Here is a 12860-nt window from a genome sequence, read left to right as displayed (position 1 = left end):
ATCTACATCTACATGGATACTCAGCAAATCACATTTAAGTGCCTGGCAGAGGGACGGCACAGATACAAGTTTTATACACGCATTCAGCTGCTAATGACTGTTAAATGTACTCAAATGTTTCGTATTGAAAAGGGCTCGTATATTTTCAGATCTTCGAAGGCGCTATACTATATGGCGTTCCAGGAGCAATGGCCAATATTAACGGATATGACAGCAACGATCATTCGAAGCAGAAAAACCTAGTAAATATGGGCTCAGAAATGCGTACCTTAAGAGCTGTGAGTACTTCTTCATCTTAGATATTGTGCAACAAATCTCTCCTATTGCACGCTCTTTGCTTTCCATTATTTTGGGAGGAAGTAGTATGGACCAAAACAAGAAATACTACCTAGTAAACTTGGACTGTGAAGTGTATAGCTTAAGAGCTATGTGCAATTGTTCACTAGAAGAGATATGTTTCACAGTAGCAAATATGGACAAGTGCTCATAGTTCTTAAGGTACGCACTTCAGAATCCACGCTTACTACATAATTTTTTCTTGTTTTGGTCCCTATTATTTCCTCCTAAAATAATGGAAAACAAAGAGCATATAGTAGAAGAGATTTGTTTCGCAGAGTCTAAGATGAAGAAATGCTCATAGTTCTTAAGGTAAGCATTTTAAGGCCCATGTTTACTAGACGTTTTTGCGTCGAATAATCGTTCCTCTCATATCCTTGAACTCTGACGATTCCTCCTGGGACACTATGTGTGCGTACATACCGGGTGTTCACCATAAGAGTCGTCAGACGCATTTTCTCTTACGTTTCGTCACATATCTGAAATTTCGTTTTTGCAATGAGTAGTTGGAGTCATCGCAAACAAATACTGCATGTGGCGTCTTTCATTCGACACCTAGTGCCGGCGGGAAGCGTCCGTTTATTCCCCGTCACAAAAAAGTTATTTTTAAAGCAGAATCTTACGTGCCAAGTCGATAGGGTGATCCTAAGTTAGTCTATTGGCAGGTTTGTTTTATTTATATGTATTAACAGAGACAGTGCACGAAGAATAAACAGCTCACCAGCAGCGACTGAGCAGCGCTGCTGCATCGCGGAAGCGTGCCAGAGCGGTGCTATCGCTGCTGCAGCACTGATTATTCTTCGTGTTTTGTTGTCCCTATAAATATATATCGATGAAACAAATACCGTACTAGACTAGTTTGGCACCGGTCTAACGGATGGGCTTTAAAAACAATTTTGTTTGTAATGGAAAACAAACCGATACACTCTGTCGGCGCTGTGCGTCGCATCAAAGACGTGACAAGCAGTTTTTATTTTGGCTGACTCTAACTACACATTGCAAATATCTGCCGAAACACCAGATAAAATGCGCCTGACGACTCTTAGGAGAGAGACCATATATATAGAAAAGAATGATCAGAATGGGACGGAAATCGATAGATGTGGGGTGCATGTGAAGACAAACGAAGTTTCTCAGTTTGGCATTGATTGACAGAGTTGTTGGATGTCATCCTAAGGAATATCGTCCCGAAGTCTATCCAATTGGCACGTTAGATCGTCAAAATCCCGAGATGGTTGGAGGGCACTGTCCATAATGCTCCAAATGTTCTCAATTGGGGAGAGATCTGGCGACCTTGCTGGCCAAGGGCCAAGGTAGCGTTTGGCAAGCACGAAGAGAAGCAGCAGAAACTCTCGCCATGTGCGTGTGGACATTATCTTGTTGAAATGTAAGCCCAGGATCGCTTGACTTGAAGGGAAACAAACCGGGGAGTAGAATGTCCACGTACCGCTGTGCTGTAATGGTGCAGCGGCTGACAAGACAACCAAGGGAGTCTTGCTATGAAATGAAATGCACCCTAGACCATCGCTCTTGGTTCTTGGGCCATATCATGGGCGACAATCAAGTTTATATCCCACCGCTGTCAAAGTCGAGAGTTTCTACTGTGTCTCTTCGTGCTTGTCAAACCTTACCTTGGCCAGCAAGGACGCCAGACCTCTCCCCAGTTGAGAACGCTTAGAGCACTATGGGCAGGACCCTCCAAGCATCTTGGGATTTTGACGATCTAACGCGCCAATTGGACACAATTTGGGAAGATATTCCTCAGGCTGACATCCAACAACTCTACCAATCAGTGCCAAGCCAAATAACTGCTTGCATAATGGCCAGAGGTGAACCAACGTGTTACTGACTTGCTCAATACATGAAGCCCTTTCTCTTGAATAAATCATCCAATTTTTTTGAAACTGTAATCATTTGATCGTCTGTGCATGTACATCACATATACGGATTTCTGTCCCATTAGGACAATGTCTTCCTGTTGAGTGCTTTCTTTTGTCTTAGAACATAGCATTAAAAATTACCACTGTAAAAATTCGTGTTTTATCTGAAAACATTTGCAATACTTCTTATACAGTACGTATGGAAGTACAAACATTTATGGTGAGTTTTTGAACAGTGTTTTTGAAAAATGTTGTCCTTCAAAAAATATTGCTTGATTGTGAACCCAGAATAATAATTTATTTGGCTATTAGATACTGTGACTATATAGGAAGTGGATGATTCTAGATGGGAATCGATCCCTGTGAATAATGAGTAAAAAGCTTACCAGACTGAAAACAAGATGTAAAATGTTCAGATGAAACAAGGAAGGAAATTATTTACAAATTAAATTACTGATGAATGTGTAAATCATATTAAACTGACTGTAATTGCCATCACAAGACTAAATTACAACGTGTTCACTGTAAGTTGGCCTTTAGCTAGAGGGGATTACGCGGAGCGGAGGAAGCGAACCCTGCCCCCACACAGACCGCCACGAGTGACGAGCCGTGTGCTGGGGGGGGTTCGTGAACAAGCCATGCCTGTCTCCTGAAGTGCAGGCACCTCATACTCAGCTTTATACTTCAGAGAAAGCAGAAGTCACGCATGGAGATAAAGACTGCTTAAATTTTGTTGATAATCTAAACTGAAATCATCTTGTGTATCGACAAGTTTTATAAACATCCTAACTGTAACAATTACCGCAAGGAAATTAAATAGTACGAAAAAGAGAGCTACAGCACAGTAACATGCCAGACAACAATTGCTACTTCACACAGTACAGCAGCAAGTTATGAAGATAGTCCCAAAGGCATCATTAGATTGTAAAATGAGCGAGAGCTCGAAATTTGACTGAGTCGTAATAACGATCTTTTATTTGTTTATGAGTTGCTCTAGAAGATATTGCAATCCGTGTTTCAATTACTGCACTGACGATGCTAAGACATGTCACGGGGACAGTACCAACGGAAGTCGTCAGACCACAAGACATCTAAAGGTCAAGCGGAGTCCGAGATTTCCCCAAGTTGTGACGTAGACTGTCCGAGTCCAAGCACGGTACTAGCTCGGTACGCCATCTTCAGAACCACCACAAACCAAAAGAGTACTTTCCTTTCTTGGTCCATAAGCACATTATATACGTGTATGGATATGGTGTCTGTTCTTTCGACTACAGGGACTATCCCGCGCACGCCTCCCGCGAGACCCACATTCTCACCATATATGTCCACACACTACATTCGTAGTGTCCCCACCCAACATACTCATTACTCATGGAAGACATTCTTACCAATTCCCGTCTTTCGGAAAGAACAGACGCCATATCCATATAAGTATATAGTTCTGGCAATACCATGACCTTCCTCTTCTGTGCGGATGCACACATATTACCCCAACTCTTACGGGAATTGGTAAGAATGTCTTCCACGGGTAATGAGTATGTTGGGTAGGTACACTACGAATGTAGTGTGTGGACATATATGGTGAGAATGTGGGCCTCGAGGGAGGCGTGCGCGGGATAGTCCCTGCAGTCGCACTGTCCTCTGTGCTCTCGATGGCTCCGATGGATAGAGCGTCTGGCATTGTAAGCAGGAGATCCTGGGTTCGAGTCCCGGTCGGGGCACACATTTTCACCTGTCCCCGTTGATATATATCAACGCCCGTCAGCAGCTGAAGGTATTAATATATAATTCTAATAAGCACATTATAGGCCGGCCGAGGTGGCCGAGCGGTTCTAGGCACTACAGTCTGGAACCGCGCGACCGCTACGGTCGCAGGTTCGAATCCTGCCTCGGGCATGGATGTGTGTGATATCCTTAGGTTAGTTAGGTTTAAGTAGTTCTAAGTTGTAGGAGACTGATGACCTTAGAAGTTAAGTCCCATAGTGCTCAGAGCCATTTGAACCATTAAGCACATTATAGTCCGTGAGACGAGTGATTGGTACTGACAGTTCCGGCGGGCAGACGGCGCTGTTGCCGAACGTGGCTCACAGCACGTGGCGCCCTGTCTGCTACACACATTCTCTAGCAACAGAAATAAAAGCGAGACAAAATAAAAGTCGTATTGGTACGCGTGAATTTATTTAAAGTTGATGCTTGAAATATATTAACTCGAAAACTGATAAGAGCTATTTAGTACAAGTATCTAAGATGCTGAAACATAATAAAGTTATTTGTTAAACTTCACAACTGAAATGAAAACTATTTTCGCAAGTTGTTGAACATTAGCAGTTTTGGTTTCCATTGTTAAGTATTAGCATTATTAATTTGTTCTACTACAAGCTACAGAATAATTGATCAGTGTATTAAGAGTTATAATCTGAAGAAAGTACTCACAATATGATGATCTGGTTGTAGATCGATAGCAAACTCCCTCCTTACATTCCTGAACACGTTTTAGTTACTGTAATGGAAAAACACCACTCACATCACTGTCAGAATCTGATTTGACATTGTCTTCCTCAGCACTACTCGAACTATCACTGCTCTCTCCCAGATGTATAATTAAATTTTCGATGCATTCTTCCACAACCCCTTCGGTTTTGGCCGCCTCTCTGATGGCACTTACAGTGCTGTTTACAATTTTAGCCCACGTCTCGCTTGTCACTTTACTGATAGCTGCTGGAAGGAGAGTTTCCACTTCAGAGATCGTGAATTTTTTATTGTTTGCAGCAATGTAATATTTTATCTGCGCCCACACTCCTTCAATTGCATTGAAGTAACAGTGGTATGGAGGAAGCCGAACGATTTCATGCCCGTGCCTTTTAGCAATCTCGTCAATTACATATGTTGGAAATTGAGGTTTCTTTTGTGCCACAATTTCGAGCAGTTCCGCCTTTCTTAAATCTTCTCTGAAATCTACATTTCGCCGTTTCAACCACTGAATGATATCGTCTTTTTTTGTTGCCAAGGTTGGTGCCTTATCGTGAACAACGGAATGATAAGGCGCATTGTCCATAACAATCACTGATGGACTTGTCAGATTCGTCATAAGCGATGTCTCGAACCAGTCTTGAAATACTACACTGTTCATTTCTTCACGGTAATCTCCCGTCTTTTTTGACCGAAACATTTTCAAGCAGTTTGGCACAAAACCTTTCGATGTTCCTGCATGTAAGACAATAATACGCCCTCCTTTGCCAACAGGCACTGCCATTGTCCCCTCGGGCGTTCCATCATTCCAGAATGGCTGGCATTGACCCAAGTTTCATCTAACCACACTATACTTTCGAATTCCACACCCATGATCCTGCGCAGAAATCTGCACCGCCATGCAACTACATCTGTCCTTTCCATTAATATTTTGCGTCCGTTAAACAGTGAATAGCTGAAGCCTATGTCTTTCAACACTGTACTCAATGAAAATTTGCTTCCTTTAAAAAGATCGTCTTTCTGAAGCGACACCAGTAATTTAGATAGAGTGGGATGTTCCCTTCCCTTATAACAGCTGTATATATGACGACGAATAGCGTCTTTCCGAAAATCGTCCAAAGCTGTCACCTGCTTATTTCTCGGTCGCTTCTTTCCTGGTGTGTGCAGCTTTGTTGTGCCACTCTCGTCACAATCTACACTATACTGTTCTTTCCCTATCTTTACAACAGTGTTCTTACCTATTTTCAATGCTGCTGCAGTTCTCTTCACAACCTGAACAACAGGAATTAAGGGCCCACCTTTGTCCTTTTCTTTCTCAAAGTAATCCTTCACAGAGCACACGAATTCACGGGCCTGGGTGTGTAGCACACTTTTCTTCCTCCGTTTCAATTCTTGTGTTGGGCTGGTACTACCCGCCGCACTAGACATTGTTTACAACGAAACATAAACAAACACTAAAAACAACAAAAACGAAATAAACTGCGAATTCAACTTCAGACAAACGACGAACGACCGCACCGCCTGCACACTGGTAAGTTTCATAAGCGCGCGCGACCGGGTTTCAGAGCGGCAACGTGGCCCTTGCTACCCGCTCAAAGTCAGGCTGTCATTGGCTGCCTGCCTGCGGTCGCTAGACAACGGAAAGAGGTCACAGGTTGACAAAACGTTGTTTAGCATTTACTCCAGATGAAACTTCCTGGCAGATTAAAAGTGTGTGCCCGACCGAGACTCGAACTCGGGACCTTTGTCTTTCGCGGGCAAGTGCTCTACCATCTGAGCTACCGAAGCACGACTCATGCCCAGTCCTCACAGCTTTACTTCTGCCAGTATCTCTTCTGCCAGAGCACTTGCCCGCGAAAGGCAAAGGTCCCGAGTTCGAGTCTCGGTCGGCCACACAGTTTTAATTTGCCAGGAAGTTTCATATCAGCGCACACTCCGCTGCAGAGTGAAAATCTCATTCTGGATTTACTCCAGATGTACGACAGCAGTCCACCACAACTAGCGTTATATGGGTTGTACGATACATGGGTCAAAGAATGAAAGTACTCTTTCCGTTTATGGTGGACCTGAAAGTGGCGTAAGTGTTGCGCCGAAACTAGTCGTTTGAAATTAATTTCTTTGATGATACGACTCTGGTGTTTCGTTTTCTTTACTTTATATCATAGTCCAGTGCCCTACGTCTACGAGAAAGAAGGACTTACACAAGTTGAACGAGCATTCTTATTCAGCTTTGTGTCGACCGCAGTTGACCTCTTGGTGTCGGCAGGCGCGGGCTCCCCGGGCGGCGGGCTGCGGCAGCACGGCGACTACGTGGGCGGCGGGGGCGGCGCGTCGCCGCTGCGCGCGCACCACGAGTACGGCGGCGGCTCGCCCGGCGGGCTGCGCCACCAGCAGCCGCAGCACCACGAGTACGCCGACGGCGGCAGCCCGATGCGCGAGTACCAGACCATGGTGGCCGCGCCGCACCACCACATGACCATCGACGGCGCCAAGGGCATCGACTACATCGACGTGGAGGACATGAGCCCGCAGAAGTACCAGGAGGAGCTGCTGGCCCACGAGAAGCGCGCCGCCGACGCGGGCTACATCCTCACCGCCGCCCCCGCCAACGGCAACGGCGGCGGCAACGGGGGGCCCGCCGGCCGCAAGGACGGCGTCTCCGTCAAGACGGAGCAGACCTACGTCACGCTGCCGCCCTTCCTCGGATGACTCCGGGCCAACATCAGTGCTGGCCACTCCATAGAGGACATCGTCTTCGTGTAGAGAACGGTAGCGACCGGCCTGGGAAGCGCCGGCAAACACACGACAGCTAACTACGAGTCTGCCCAACGTTGCGTACAGTACATTCTGCTTTGAGAGCTATGTAGTCGTATCGAGAGCCAAAGGCTAATTTAAGCATATTAATGGTACTAGGAACAAGCGAACCGACAATACCGCAACTGCAAATTATCACAATTTATTGCTTGATAACTCATAAAGTAAGTGCAGTATCGCTGGTTACACAAAAGGCGAGCCCTTCACAAGCGTTAAAATTTTTGCTCACGGTGTGTTACAGTAAGCAGATCAGTCTGCAAAGGCCGACGAACAGAAGGCTGGATAGATCGATGAAATCCTGGTTCCATTCCTTCTTATAATTTACGTCTTCTTTTCCTATGGTGCCGACTTAATCAATAAGTTTACGCCGCTATCACAAACAGTACTTGATGAGCCCTGATATCGTGTTGTCTGAGGGGAAACGAAAATGCTATTGCATGCAGGACTAATTACGTTACCATACATACTTCCACAACACAACGATAAGACGAACATCCAAGCATTTTAAATACAGCCTTGAGGATCGTAATATTTTGCCAGGCATTAGTAATTTTCTACGCCTGGTGTAAATTGTTCTATGATGGTTTGATAACAGTTACTGTAGCCAAGCAGTGTGGCTTTATCGCAGCTGTAAGCACACTTGACCTTCTGGAGTCTGTGTTGCGATCGCTCCATTCTCTTCGCCACTTTTCACGAAGATTTCTATCCAGATAGCGCCCTCAGTTAAGATTTTAGTAATAATTCTGATTCCTTACACCATCTCTATATTTTTCCCCGTCGGGCCTGGTGATCTAGTCGTGCAGCGTATGCCCAGCTTTTACATCTCAATGATGTGAGGATTCGCCAGGAAAGACACATGGCTCGTATTCGACGTTACACCGTAGGTCCTCTTTCCCCGGAAGGGTTACTGTGAACAGACAAGTCGCTGAAATGGCGTCCAATTGAAAAATTTTGCATCAGGCCGTTGAGCCACATGAAATTATTTCTTTAGGTTCTCCAGTGCTTTTAACAATATTAACTGCTGATACTGTGGTGAATCTCTGTGATAGCAGGAAATTTATTACGAACGGCCTTCGTGGGAAAGATGGCACGTCACCTTGATTCCAATTAACCAATATTTCCTTATTATGTTCATCAGTAATATAACATGCACCTTCTTTTCCTCTCATTCTGGCGAGTAAATAATAACGCTGGAAAAGACAAAAGCGGACAGGTCTGAAGGTGCAGCAAATAAGTGAAGTTGCTATTGCAACGAGGCCATTCCCCTACTCACCCTTGAGATTTTCACCTAGCGAGGTGGCGCAGTGGTAGCACACTGGACTCGCATTCGGGAGGACGATGGTTCAATCCCGTCTCCAGCCATCCTGATTTAGGTTTTCCGTGATTTCCCTAAAATCGTTTCAGGCAAATGTCGGGATAGTTCCTTTGAAAGGGCGCGGCCGATTTCCTTCCTAATCCGAGCTTGCGCTCCGTCTCTAATGACCTCGTTGTACACGAGACGTTAAACACTAACCTAACCTAACCTTGAGATTTTCAGTTTAGCTGCAGGCTCCATTCCCTGTTCTTCAAATGGAGAATTACTTCCAGCCTTCACAATAGTCAGCTGTATTCGGGATCTTCTAAACATAGGCTATAGGACCTATCCAACGCTTCGAGAGACTCCAACCTGTTTGCAGGAGTTTAACTCTTCTTACTACCAGTCGAGCCGAAAAGATCACATTTCAAATGTAAACGACAATGTTAACACTGCAGATTGTCACTGTGTTACTTTACATAAGTCACCTGCAGAGGCCATTATTATCTATATATGGCTTATCAGATCCCAATCGCTGTAAACGCATGCCTCGTTAGCATAATGCGAACAGACAGAAACTATAATTTCTTGATACGTGTTTGCGCCAATTTAAAAACTAATGACGACTCCAGTACCATTAATGATGCCTTGTTAACACCTTTATATGAAAACAAAAGTAAATAACCTATTTTTGTATCCTTTTTACAGCAAAAATTCTAGGAAAGTCTACTAACGCTACAAAAATCCTTAAAAAAGAAAAGTCTTCCCGAAAAAAGTCCAGTTTAACAGCTTTGCTCAGTGATGTTCTCATTGAACACAAAAACGCAGGCAAGACTTTGCTACTGTGTTAACGTCCAGCGCTGATGTGAAGTTACGTTTGAATCTCTTGTGTCACTACAGAAACTATTCTCCATGAAGAATGTGTAACGTTTGCTCCTTTTTATGAATGGACGAAATAAAAATTGAACGAGTATTAGCTTAGTTTTAGTTATACAGCACCAACCGCTGAGTTTTAGTGCTTCAAGGAACTGAAATATCGAATTCTTCATCTTCTAGACAACGAATTTTCTAACGCGCAGTGCGATAAATAATGTTTTGTGTTCGATGTACATGTGTAACACTCATTATAAGTCATTTCTCAATTAAGTATGTAATTCATGAAGTAAGTTCGCTCTTCCTTATTGTTTGCATTTAAGTAACAATGGAACTCAGCCATAGAATTCCAAATTTACATGTGCCAAAGTCTTTTTTCTTAATTCTGGATTGTCGGGCCTAAAATTAATGGAAGTAGATGTCTTGAGATGTAATTGTACAGTAAATAACTTAAACGGTCTTGGAAGGCTGTATCAACTGCTAATAGGGCAGAAAGTGCATTCACGTGCCTTTACAATTTACAGTATCCAACAATGAGTGTTGGTGAACTGCACATGTGTATAATTTTAGGCTGCCTGAGAGGGATCAATAAAATAATTAATGGTTGAAATATGTAATATAAAGCGCTGTTTTAGAGAGAAAGATTAAGTGGACAAACTTTTAGGTGTAACGAGAAGACATTGAAGGTGATAATATTTCTTATTTGCAAATGTACGAGTTGTTTTCTCCATGAAATATGACAAATGAAAATTAATATTTTACTTTACTTAATTTCTCCTGTTGTAAATTTGTGTGACAAAATATTTTGAAATTAATAAAAAGCATTATATGTAAATATACGTCAACTGTTTGTGAAATGCGTAGACAACAAGAAAAGTTACTCTTCATTAGGGACACTACAATTCTAATTTGCATCAGAAATCAGCGATTATAACTCACTAGTTAATGTATTTTCCATTTAGAATTCCATAATTTTGTAAATTTTTGTAGTGTGAACTTCAGCTGTGAAGCACCCAAACGTCAGTGAATTTCAAAAAACGAAATGTCTATCATTTTTAAGTGAATGGTATTGTACAAACGTACTTTTGCACCTAGCAGAAAAACAGTAATGAATATTTAATTCTGTTACTTACCCATTTCAGGCCATTGGATGACGTTTTATGCAGCTTATACTAATCTTACCCTATCCTGTGTATTATATCAGCGAACAGTTATTCAGTTTTCAACCTTACAACAAAATTATTAACTTTGAAACGGACAGTAGTACATCAGTAACGCGAGGAAATAATTACATTTCTGTACTTTCCATCCGGAGTAGAGCTGGCTGTTTGAGATCTGACCCATTGTTTGAAATAACGACACGTCTTCAAGGAATTAATGAATTTAACTTGAAACCAAGCATTAGTCTCCAGCTGATCTTGATAACGGCTGAAATTTATGCTGTAGTAAAATCGCTGCACCAAGTGCTAAATATCTAGCGTCAATGCCGTATCCTCAACGAATATGTTATTCGCCCGGAAACTCTCAAAGATGTTCTCTGTGTTCACGAATTAATTGAAATTTTAGACCACAGATAAGATAGACAGCGCATGGCTTCATTACGCTGAGACCTTGACCAGCTGACTGGTGGATCATCGAGCGAGGTGGCAGTGATTAGCTCACTGGACCCGCATTCGGGAGGACGACGGTTCAAACTCGCATCCTGGTTTAGGTTTCCCTTGATTTCCCTAAATCGCTTCAGGCAAATGCCGGTACGGTTCCTTTGAAAGACCACGGCAACCAACCCACTGGTGGACACATGTTGCAGGTTGCTTTCTGATGGAGGCAGGAAAATTTCGCGAAAACGGTAATGTGAAAAAAATCGCGAAATTGGCCATTTTAAGTGAAATAATGCGAAATCGGAGATTTTTACGAAATATCGTGAAGTTTGTCATTTACCTATATAAAAGATATTGCATATCTGAGGATGATGGTTACTGAATGCTGAAATTGCATTGTGCTTTCTTTTTTCCCCAAGACTGAGATTCGTGTGTAATCTTAAAATGACGTCGAAACAGCACCGAACTGGCAAAAAAACCACCAAAACTAGCAAAAAATGACATCGAAATTGGCGAAAAAATGCCGAATTTGGCAATACACAAAACGAAACAGCAAAAAAAAATTTGTTAAAAAAACACCTAAACTGACAGATAAGTACCGAATTTGGCAAAAAAACTACAACGAATTTGCCAAAAGAAACATTGAATCTACTAAAAAAGTAAGAGCGAATCTGGCAAAAATGGTAACATCGAAACTGTAAAAAAGGAACACTGAATCTGTCAAAAAAGTAACACTGAATCTGGAAAAAAGTAACACAGAAACTGGATAAAAACATCAAAATTGAAAGAAAAAATAATATGGAAAAGGAATAAAAAGTAACACCGAAGTCGGCAATAAATAACATCGAAACTGGCAAATAATGACATCGAATTTAGCCATAAAATAAAACGATATTTTCCTGTCTCTACTTAAGGAGTAAATGCCAGTTTTTTGCTGTTGTACTGTTAGTCCAAAACTTTCGTTAAAATGATGAAGTCCTGTGCAGCTTTTGGTTGTACGAAAAAATATGAGAAAGGAAGTAATACGGGGTAAAATTGTTTAAAAAAATTAAAAATAAATTATGCTGAAACACACCTTTTAGATAAGTACCACATCACAATCAATAGCCAAGGAGTAATATTACTACCGAGCAGATATGAATGGTCTTCTACTTACGAATAGGTATTTGTGTATAAATGATCTGAATTTATTGATATAATATCGAACTCATAAATGTCAAGGCGAAAATTTATTGAATATTAATTACATCAGCTTTTTTGTCCGCGACACGAAATTCGTAACTTCTTTAGACAAAATCATCAATACTGGTAAAAGATTTCCTACTGATGAGGTACGAAGAAATGTTTCGTTCTTTGCCTTGCTGTTCGTTGTACGAGGAATTCACATTAAATACGAGATAAGAACGTGGTAAATGCTGCAGAGCACTTTCTGTAAAACACAATTACGATTACATCAGCACTTAGCCCTTTACTCGCTTGCAATTTGTAGAAGAAAAAAAAAAGGTAGCTTCTCAACACCGGGGATGCTTATTTTTATTTCATCAGTTTGGTCCCTTAGGAGTTCACACAAATTTGAAATGTCATCCATTTTGAGAG

The 12860-nt window shown here is 42.2% G+C and overlaps 1 protein-coding gene across 1 annotated transcript in view; it reads left to right on the top strand.

Moving 5' to 3' along the window:
• The window catches only part of LOC124775491 (homeobox protein OTX1), a 107928-nt gene extending 97447 nt beyond the window's left edge, over positions 1-10481 (top strand). The window contains exon 9 of the mRNA XM_047250324.1: positions 7041-10481. Coding sequence (XP_047106280.1) covers positions 7041-7394 — 354 coding nt within the window. The 3' untranslated portion in view covers positions 7395-10481. The remainder of the gene's footprint in view (positions 1-7040) is intronic.
• Positions 10482-12860: the final 2379 nt, after the last annotated feature.

This window comes from Schistocerca piceifrons, chromosome 2 (genome assembly GCF_021461385.2).
Source record: "Schistocerca piceifrons isolate TAMUIC-IGC-003096 chromosome 2, iqSchPice1.1, whole genome shotgun sequence".
NCBI classification, from domain to species: Eukaryota; Metazoa; Arthropoda; class Insecta; order Orthoptera; family Acrididae; genus Schistocerca; species Schistocerca piceifrons.
Note: the sequence above shows the minus strand (reverse complement) of the source record. Positions and strands in the feature narration are given on the sequence as shown.